At 61.5% G+C, this 10,130-nt stretch overlaps 1 protein-coding gene across 2 annotated transcripts; it reads left to right on the top strand.

Moving 5' to 3' along the window:
* Positions 1–5,814: 5,814 nt before the first annotated feature.
* MRPS24 (mitochondrial ribosomal protein S24) lies at positions 5,815–9,724 on the top strand. Of its 2 annotated transcripts, none has more exons than XM_034761613.1 (4): positions 5,815–5,946; positions 7,548–7,628; positions 8,645–8,756; positions 9,198–9,724. In XM_034761613.1, the coding sequence occupies exons 1-4, from the start codon at positions 5,914–5,916 to the stop codon at positions 9,479–9,481; spliced, it is 510 nt and encodes a 169-aa protein (XP_034617504.1). In that variant the 5' UTR covers positions 5,815–5,913; the 3' UTR covers positions 9,482–9,724. The 2 variants fall into 2 exon arrangements, with proteins under 2 accessions (XP_034617504.1, XP_034617503.1); XM_034761612.1 differs by lacking the exon at positions 5,815–5,946 and adding an exon at positions 6,270–6,577.
* Positions 9,725–10,130: the final 406 nt, after the last annotated feature.

Here is a 10,130-nt window from a genome sequence, read left to right as displayed (position 1 = left end):
CAAGGGGTCACTCCTCTCTCACTCAATGTGGGTCGGGGGGTTCTGCTGCCGGACAGCCCCCCCCCCCTTTGCATCTTCAAATCTCCCCCGCACCGCCTCGGAGGGCCCCCATGCACTCAGTGCCAGCCCCAGGGCAGAGCCAGGGGGTGCTGTGCTGCAGGGAGTGGAGTGGGATTCCCCACCTCCAGCACTGACCTCGAAGCCCTAGCTCAGCACTAGGGGGCGCTGTCTCCTCACACTCAGTGCTCCCCAGCAAGACGCCCCGTCACTCGGTCCCCTGGGGGAGCGCATGCACTTTCCTTGCCCAGCGAGTTGTCCGCCCCTAGGACGGGCCGAGCTGGGGGGGCCTGCATCTCTCTGATCCCCGGAAGTCTGGGGGCTCTGATTTGCTGTGTTTAATTCCAGGCAGATTCTGGCCCTGGGGCCAGGCGGAACCCGCCTCTCAGTGTTTACATAACAGTTTACTACCTGAATTATATTTAAACCTTGTTCTCACCCTTCCACCTTTGTCTGCATTTAACCTTGCAAATGGGAAACCCTGGTGTGGGGTTCCTCCGTCTCCACCCCACATTGGCATGTTGGTGCAGGCTGCTGCATGGCAGTTGCGCTCCACCCCAGAGGCAGCTGCATTTCAGTGCAAAGGATTCCTGCCTCTGCTAAGCTCTTGGGTATGAAATTGTTTCATTGACTCTTGAGCCAGAAGGGCCCCTGTTCAGCACAGGCCAGTAATTTTCACCCAGTCTAAACCCAGACCAGGAGAGACTGAGGGGCTGTAACGATGCTGCCCTTGGTGGGACAGAGTGTCAATTCAGGACAGATAGCTCAGAGCAGGGCAGTTACAGCCCCAGGCTGGGGTCCTTTGCACACCAAGGCACCAAACCAGCCAAACAGAGAAGACTCCGGTTTTACCCCACTGGCTAACCACAAATCATTTGCAATTCCCTTAGACACTCCAGTTTCCCAGTATCACCACCAGTGCCACTTGTTTTTTGGTTTTATGAAAACCAATGTCCCAGTAAAAGAAAAAATGTTCTCCAGATCCCAAAGGACCAAGCCCCAGACCCAGGTCAATATACAAGTCAGATCTTACCCACCAATCACGCTGTTGCCAATCCTTTAGAACAGGGGTGGGCAAACTTTTTGGGCCGAGGGCCACATCTGGGTGGGGAAATTGTATGCAGGGCTGGGGCAGGGGTGCGGGAGGGAGTGTGGGGTGTGGGACGGGGTGCGGTATGCAGGAAGGGGCTCAGGGCTAGAGATTGGGGCAGAGGAGGGGTGCAGGGTGTATGAGGGGGCTCAGGGCAGGGGGTTGGGGTGCAGGAAGGGTGTGAGGTCCACAAGGGAGCTCAGGGCAGGAGGTTGGGGTGCAGGCGGTATGAGGGGGCTCAGGGGAGGGGGTTGGGGTGCAGGAGGGGTGTGGGGGGTGGGGGGGGGGCCCGGGGCGGGGGGCTGGGGTACAGGAGGGGTTTGAGCTCCGGCCTGGTGCTGCTTACCTAAAGCGGCTCCGATAGGGTGAGCAGACAGCAAGTGTGAAAAATCGGGACAAGGGTGGGGGGTAATAGGAGCCTATATAAGAAAAAGACCCAAAAACCGGGACTGTCCCTATTAAATCGGGACATCTGGTCACCCTAGGCTCTGGGGTGGTGGGTCCCTCGGGGAGGGAGGGCAGAGGGCTCTGTGTGTGCTGCCCTTGCCACGCCTCCAGGTACCTCCCCCGAAGCTCCCATTGGGTACGGTTCCCTGTTCCAGGTCAATGAGAGCTGTGGGGGGCAATGTATGGAGCCCTCTACCTCCCCCAGCCTGGGGGCCACAGGGACGTGGGCCGGATCCCTCAGGGCTTTGGGTCTGGTCCGTGGGCTATAGTTTGCCCACCCCTGCTTTAGAATCTAAAATCTAAAGGTTTATTCATAAAAGAAAGAAATATAGATGAGAGCTAGAATTGGTGAAATGGAATCAATTCCATACAGTAATGGCCAAGTTCTTGGTTCAGGCTTGTAGCAGTGATAGAATAAACTGCAGGTTCAAATCAAGTCTCTGGAACATCCCCAGCTGGGATGGGTCATTCAGTCCTTTGTTCAGAGCTTCCGTTTGTAGCAAGGTTCCTCCTGAGGTATGAAGCAGGATTGAAGACAAGATGGAAGAGATGCAGCCGCCTTTTATAGTCTCTTGCCATGTGGTCTCTGCTTTCTTTGTCCCAAACACAAGCTATCCAGCACGTGGCATAGAAAAACCTTAAAGTTCTGTCCATAGGCTTGCCCCATGCTGAGTCATGTGGTGTATCTGCCTCCTCTCAATGGGTCAATTGTATAGCTGATAGTCCTTAATGGGCCATCAAGTAAGCTAGGCAGAGCTGACACCAACTTGTTGGGGGTGTCACCCAAGAAGCATAGCACAAGTTTGAAATAGACAGGATAGAGCCAATAATTATAACTTTAAATACAAAAATGATACATGCATACAGACAGCAGAATTATAACCAAAGCATAACCTTGTCTTAGACTCCTTATTTGACCCCCTTTATACAAGATTTGGTGCCACTACAGGACCTTGGTTGCAACAATGATGTATACGGTCCCAGTTCATATTAATAACGTCACAGGGGCGCCCATGCCTGAGGCCCCTGAGAGGGCAGGGGACTTAACCATGTGCAACATGCCCAGATGATGCCAGCAGGCGATCTGCTCCCCCAACTGCAGGGGAAGGCGATATTCCTCCCCCCCCTCCCGAGGTCCCTGCCAGTCTGACCTGGGGGAAAGGCACATGTGCTGGGCATCTAGAACGGATTCTCTGTGCCACCTCCAAACACTTGCCACCCACCCCCTCTGCCACAGGGTCCTGGATTCACCGTGGGCAAGCTCTGATGGGTCTGACCAGTTGGGAACTGGGCGAAAGATTCCTTCCTGACCCCTGCAGGTGATCAACTGCAGCCCTGAAGCATGCCATTGGATTACCATTGTTGTCTTGGTGCAGGGCATTTTGCACATGCTGAGGGCCACAATGGAGGGCAACAGCCAGGGAGACGCAGCTTCGCAGACTCCGGGGCCAGAAGGGATCCCCCCAGCCCAACCTGACCCATGGGCTGTAGAGTTCCTCTCAGGAGCCGGCTTACAGCCTAGCCCTTATAAAGCGATCAGCTCGAGGTGTTGAGACTCCAGGATGTGGCGATTCCAGCACCTTCTCACTGAGCTGTCCTGGTGTTTAACCGTCACTGCCAGGAATGCGGGAAAAACTCAGATCCTCGTCCATGCGGCAGGACCTGGGCACGGCGCCCCGTCACCTCTCGGCCTCCTCATCCATAGGCTGAGTTAGTCGTGCTCTGTGGTGATTGTTGGGACGCCCTCCAGTAGCCCCCCACCCTTCCTGGGGTGTGGACCCCAGCACTGGACCTGGGATTCCTGTAACGGTCTCAGCCAGCCTGTGTCCTGCAGGAAGCTCACGGCCTTCAACTGGGAGCCCTGTTAGCCGCAGCATTGCACCGAGCACTCATTAGCCACAACCCCCCTGTCCTTCTTGGAGTCCCTGCTCACCACGGCGCCATCTCCCACCCTGCAGGGAAAACCCGGAGTTTGGGTTCCCTGCAGTGCTGCCTGGCCTCGGGCTGGGTTCAGATGCTGCTGGTCAATGGGCGCAGCAGGTCTCTCCGTCGCAGGAACCCAGCCTGTCAGGACTTACACCCGCCCCAGCCTTCCACTTGCCTGCTAACTGCGCCAGCAAAGATCTGAGTCTCCACTAGATCAGGGGGGAAGGGGCGGGGGGGGGGGAGAATATTGAACAGCTTCGGCCCAAGGAGCGAGCCCTGGGGGACCCCGCTAGAAGCATCCCACCTCACTGATAGCTCCCCATAACAACGCCCCGGTGTGATCCGTGAGCCAGGTTTTCTCCATGCCCCGCGGGCCCTGTGTGGTCCATGCAATGTGGATCCCTACAGATCAACCCTCCAGCAGCCCCAGGCCTCCCAGCCTGTTACCAGCAAGGGCCTGGAGCAATGACTATTTCCCACTGGCCGTGCTGCAGCCAGGCAGCCCCAAGTGGGAATAGAACCCAAGAGTCCTGGGTCCCTGCCCCCCTGCTCTACCCTAGACCCCACTCCCATCCCAGAGCTGGGGATAGAACCCAGGAGTCCTGACTCCTAACCCTCCCCCTCCACACACAAAGGCAGAGCTGGCTCACTTGTAAATCAGAGAGGGCAGGATTCCCCTCCCCCTTCCCCTGCAGACCTATGGGCTCTACAATGCCCTATGCCCTGCCCCCCTTGCTACCTCTGCCCCGCCTGCTCCTGCCATTAAGCTGGACCCTCCAGCCCCAGGTTTTGCAGGTGTGTCTCTGTGCTCCAGGGCAGGCCACCTGGGTGGGCACGGGGCCCTGGGCCATTCACACGCTGATCACCCAGAGGCAGCACTACCTGCCACGGGCTCCTCTGCCTTGCTCTCGTGGGGGGCAGGGTAGGGGGCAGGCCCCATGGCCCAGCCAGCCCTCTCTGCTGCAGGGGGTGGCATAGCAAGAGATGGGCCCTGTGCCCTGACCATGGGGGTTGCCCAGTTTGCAGAGGCAGTGGGGAAATCTTGCCCCTGAGTCTGGATCTAGCTGCCCCCCACAGCAACCCCTCTCCCTGCCCTGCTCTCACTGCAGGCCACTCTTACCCATGCTGAGCCGGGGCCCCAGTGTGTGGGTGAGGCGCCCCCATCCCTAGCCAAAGTGGACTCACACAAAGCATAGAGCCTGGCCCCAACCCCTTGCAGAACCAACCAGCCACACACCGTGGCCCTGACCCACAGTCCCCACGGAAATCTCAGGGCCCCACATGGGCACGGTCCTTAATGAGTTTGGCAAAGCCTGGAGCCTATTTCTCAGCCCTGCGAGTGGGTCGGCCCTGTAACAATGCTCTCTGGGGCAGGGCCCAGCAGTGACCCACTCCGACCCCACTGCAAATGGGGCGGAGGCTGGTCCAGCCCCTGCCTGGGGCTATGGAGGGCACCTGCCCTCAGCTGGTTATGTTCGCCCACCCAGGCTGACAGCCAAGCCCACTCCCATCTGTGACCAAGACAGGCTTTCTGCGCCCATCACCCTGGTATCAGGGCCTGAGTACAGAGCTGAACACAGCAATCCATGCACTGATCACCTCCAGGCTCAACAACTGCTCCAAGAAACCAGCCCCGAGAAATCCCTGGCGCCACCCCACTGGGCACACTATGCCCTGCTAGCGTGGGATAGGTCCTGCGTACCTGAGACGAGTCTCCCTGTGAACTCCTGCTGCAGCCACATGGCACTGGGACCACGACATTGGGCTGGACTCCGGAACTTGCTCCCAGAGGAGATCAGAGCCCCTGGGTGTGAGCACATGCCCTGCTAACCGCAGCCTGCAAGGCCCTGCTTTGGGGATCCGCTCCCAGGACCCCAGAAACCAGCCAGCTCTTCCCTGGCAGGCGGGCAAGGGGCAGAGCAAGGGGGCAAGATGGTGTAAAACAGCCCCCAAAGCTGTGAACCTGCAGGCAAGGGACGCTGGGACACATACCCCCAACATGCCACAATGGGGCCCTGATCTCGGTGGGGGCGACTGGGTGCTCCTGTAACACACAAAATACCCACTTGTGTGTGTAAACTCTTGGGAGCCCCACGTGCCAGCACCGGGGGAGGGGTTGAGCAGGTCACAGGGGACCCCCCCCCGGGGCTGATGCTCCAGCGCCCCCAGAGCCTGCTGATGAGGAGCCCCCGCCCAGGGGAGCAATGCGGGGGGGGCAGAGACCAGCCGGCCCCACCCTGCACCCCACGCCCCTCCCCCGCCCGGCAGGAGGAGGCCTTGGGGGCGGGGTTTGCCCTTCGGCCCCGGCCCCGGCCCCGCCCCCTTCCCGGTGCAGTTTGGTTCGGTTTGGCTCCCCCTTCCCCCTCAGTGGGCGGAGCTTGGCACGTTCCAAGATGGCGGCGCCCTTGTGGGGAAGGGGCCTGACGGTGAGGTGCCGCCGCGGCCTGAGCCCCCCTGGGGGCGGGGCCTAGCGCGGGAACTTGTGCCCCCCGGCGCACGTGGGGCCGGGGGTCGCTGGGCCTGGCAGACGTACCGCGACGGGCCGGAGCCGAGGCTAGTGGCTGATTCAGCTGGGCAGCGCCCAGCGCGTGGGGATGTGCACGGCGCTGTACGTTGTGCCAAGGGCTGTGCAAGCACAGAGAGGGCAGGGGGGGTGTGAAACAAAGGGGCGGGGGGGGGGCCCCCGCGGGGGGGGACCCGGGGGGGGGGATGCAGCTCCCCCCCCCCCCGTGTCGCTCCGCTCCCCTTTCCCCGGGGAGTTGGCAATGCAAGTATCTGCCGCACCGAGGAGCCAGCTCCGGCTCCTGTCAGAGCCCTGCGGACATGCCGACAGCTGCAGCTTGCCCAGTATGCCGACCCTGGCAACTCAACTCCGGGACATTTCATCAAAATCCACCGGCCCAGCACCGAAATGGCCCACTGGGTGTCCCTGGAGCTGGGTTTGCAGGAGGAATGCTCAGGACCCAGAGGTGCCTGCGGCTTTGTAGCCGGCCGGCGGGGCATTACAGTAATAGACTGACTCTGGGCGTGTCTCCCTCCAGTGGTTCTAGCACAGGGGTGGGCAAACTTTTTGGCCTGAGGGCCACATCTGGATATGGAAATTGTATGGCTGGCCATGAATGCTCACAAAATTGGGAGTTGGAGTGTGGGAGGGGATGAGGGCTCCGGCTGGGGGTGCAGACTCTGGGATGGGGCCAGAAATGAGGAGCCCAGGATGCGGGAGGGGACTCCGGGCTGGGCAGGGGGTTGGGGTGTGGAGGGGGTGTGTGGCTCCGGTTAAGGGTGCAGGGTCTGGGGTGGGGCTGAGGGGTTCAGAGGGCGGGAGGGGGTTGGGGTGCTGAGGATGAGGGGTTGGAGGTGCAGGAGGGTGCTCCAGGCTGGGACTGAGAGGTTCAGAGGGCGGGAGGGGGTTGGGGCGCGGGAAGGGCTTCAGGGGTGCAGGCTCCAGGTGGCGCTTACCTCAAGCAGCTCCCGGAAGCAGCGGCATGTCCCCGCTCCGGCTCCTACGCAGAGCCGTAGCAAGGCGGGTCTGCGCGCTGCCCCATCCGCAAGTGCTGCCCCGCAGCTCCCGTTGGCTGTGGTTCCCGGCCAATGGGAGCTCTGGAGGCGGCGCTTGGGGCAGGGGCAGTGTGTGGAGCCCCCTGGCTGCCCCTACGTGTAGGAGTCGAAGCGGGGACATGCCTCTGCTTCCAGGAGCCGCGCGGAGCCATAGCATGCACAGAGCAGGGCAAGCCCTGACCCCGCTAGCCGGCTGGAGCGGGGCAAGCCCTGGACCCTGCTCCCTGGTGGGAGCTTGGGGGCCAAATTAAAATGTCTGAAGGGCCGGATGCAGCCCCCGGCCGTAATTTGACCACCCCTGTTCTAGCAGCTGGCTCCCAGCTCCCACGAATGTGTCTCCTGCAGCTCAGTCCAGGGGTTTGTGTCTCTGGTGCTGCAGCTCCTTCGTTCAATCCCCAGCATGCAACCAGGGGTCTGTTACACTCGCCGCCTCCCCTGCTCCCTAACGCCCTGTGCTTTGCTTTGCTAGGCCGCTCTGTGGACCCGGGGCGCTTTCTCGTGGCTACTTTCCTGCAGCCGGGCTATTCAGACCACAGCTGTGTGTCACAAGGTAAGTGCACAGCGGGCTGCTGCTGCGAGGGTCTATCCGTGTGGATCCCAGCACTGGCATACTTGGCTCGTGCACTTGTGAGATGCAGGTGCCAGCAGTGGGATCCCATGGACAGCCCCTCAAAGAATCCCAGGAGCTCTAAGGTAAGTAACAACTGTCCCTCCCTCTGAACCTGCAAAACCAAAGCTGGAGAGGGGCCTGTGAGACAGGGCCTCAGCCACCCAGCAAAGCTACTCCCCAGCAGGGACAGAGGCACAGAGTTCTGGGCGAGGCCTTGGAAACCCCCCATGTACCCCAGCAACCTGTGCCAGGAGCCTTTGCTTTCTCCTGTGGAGTCCACCCCAGCTCTGTGTCCCCCGAACAGTCCTGTGTGGCAGGTGTGGTTAGGGTAGGGAGGCAGGACTCCTGGGTTCTACACGCAGGTTTGCCACTGACTCCCTGGATGACCAGGCGTGGGTCCTTTCTCCTCCATGCCTCAGTTTTCCCCAGGACATGAGGTGATTCTGCCCTGTCCAGGGGTGGCAGGGGAGTGGAGGCTCAGTGAGTCGATGTCGAAGAGCGGCTCCTGGACTTAGTTTTGTAGCCTGCACCTCGCTGCACCTGTTCTTCGCTGCGTCTGCACCTTCAGCGCCCCTGAGGTGCCTGCTGAGAGTGTGAGTCACTCTGAGGCATCAGATGGGCAGGACCCAGAGGCGCCCCTACCAGGGAAATGAACACTCAGGCTAAAGCTTCCTGCAGGCTGCCTCTCACACAGGCTGCATGCCATTCTGCTGCCAGGCGTAGCCAGTCCCGAGGAAGGGGGCATGTGGATAGTGGGATCAGCCTGCTAGCAACAGGGGGTCAGTGCTCTGGGCCCTAGGTACTGCCAAACGCTCTGAAATACCTGCTGCCCCGGCCCTTCTGGGCTATTAACGCCTATGGAGCAGGGGAAGATGTGTGCCCCGCTCCTGGCCCTGCCAAGCGGGGGTAGCCCCCATGTTGTTTTTCACCCCCCACCCATGGGTGTTATCTTACAGAACCGGGCGGCCCGAGTGCGAGTCGGGAAAGGAGACAAGCCGGTGACGTACGAACAGGCCCACCCGCCTCACTACATCGCCCATCGCAAGGGTTGGCTCTCCCTGCACACCAGTAAGTGACCCACCAGCTGCTGCCCTGGGGGTACCTGGGCTTCCCCGTCTCTCAGCACCTGCCCTGTCCCCCACAGCGCCTCCTGCTGGGAGAGGCCGGGGAGGGAGTAGCTGGGAGTGCCTCCTCCCAGCCAGTGCCCTGCGCTGCCCCCCACAGCACCCCCTGTTGTGTGGTCCCTCTGACTTAACGAAAGGGGGTGGGAGGGGTCTTCAACCTGGGCATGGGCTGTTCTTCCCCCCCACCCCCCTGAGATCTTCTCCAGGCGTGGGGGAAGGGAGCGGAGCGGAGGGAGATGTGTTCCCTGGCTGGATCCTGATGCAGTGCCCTGGCTGGACACCCACGTAGCCCCCTGCTCTGCCTGTACCGGCTCTTAAAGGTGCCCTGTGGGCATGCGTGCCTGGTGCTATCCCCTCACCCCCCGCTGCCCTGTCTGCCCTGCAGGTAACCTGGACGGGGAGAGTGGGGCAGCCGAGCGCACCGTGGAGGACGTCTTCATCCGCAAGTTCATCTACGGCACCTTCCACGGCTGCCTGGCCAATGAGATCGTGCTGAAGCGCCGCGCCAACGTGCTGATCATCTGCGCTGTCTTCCTGCAGCGCCTGCCGCCCTACAAGTTCTACTTCCTGGTGGGCTACACCGAGACGCTGCTCTCCTTCTTCTACAAGTGCCCCGTCCGGCTGGAAGTGCAGACCGTGCCCGAGAAGGTCATCTACAAGTACCTGTAGCCCTGCAGCGGGGCACCCCGCCTTTCCCCTGGGCCAGCCCAAGCAGTGGGGCTCCTGTGCCCGAGCCAGGCCACCTGCTGGCCCATTGTGGGGCAGGAGAGTGGCTCTGCATGGGCCCGAGGAGGCCATGGACCCGCAGGTGGTGGCTGTGGGGCACTCTGGGGCGGGTGTTACCGTGGCTCTGGACATAGCAGTGGCCCGGCCCAGCAACGGGGAATAAAAGGACTCTGGCCCCTGCGTCCATCTCTGGAGTCACCGTAGCCCAGTTTCCTCCCAGCTTGGTCCCGGGGCGGTCAGAGTGTGGGCCTGGGAGCATGGGCAGCGGGTCGCATAGGTTTAGGCTGTGCCTCTCCAAACAGCAAGGCATGGCCCCACCCCATGCCGTGACCTCTCCCTGCACGTGACTCCAGTCCTCCAGCTCCAGCCCCCCAGCACTCCAGCTGGGAGGCTGGGGCTGCCCGCTTTCCCGGCACTCTGGGGCTGGGGCCGTGCACCGCCCGCCTTCCCGTGCTCCGGGGCTGGGGCCGTGCGCCGCCTGCCTTCCCAGCGCTCCAGGGCTGGGGTCGTGCACCACCCTCCCTCATGGCGCTCCTTTGGGGCTGGGGTGTTAGCTATGGGACTGGGCCGGTGGCCACAGTGGGGGGCCCTC

The sequence above is a fragment of the Trachemys scripta genome, chromosome 2 (genome assembly GCF_013100865.1).
Source record: "Trachemys scripta elegans isolate TJP31775 chromosome 2, CAS_Tse_1.0, whole genome shotgun sequence".
NCBI classification, from domain to species: domain Eukaryota; kingdom Metazoa; phylum Chordata; order Testudines; family Emydidae; genus Trachemys; species Trachemys scripta.
This window is presented reverse-complemented; position numbering and strand designations above follow the sequence as displayed.

Coding starts and splice junctions, on each gene's coding strand:
- MRPS24 (XM_034761612.1), top strand. CDS start 6,344: ATGCCGACAGCTGCAGCTTGCCCAGTATGCCGACCCTGGCAACTCAAC. Junction 6,578..7,547: donor CCAGTGGTTCTAGCACAGGG/GTGGGCAAACTT, acceptor TTGCTTTGCTAG/GCCGCTCTGTGGACCCGGGG. Junction 7,629..8,644: donor CCACAGCTGTGTGTCACAAG/GTAAGTGCACAG, acceptor GTTATCTTACAG/AACCGGGCGGCCCGAGTGCG.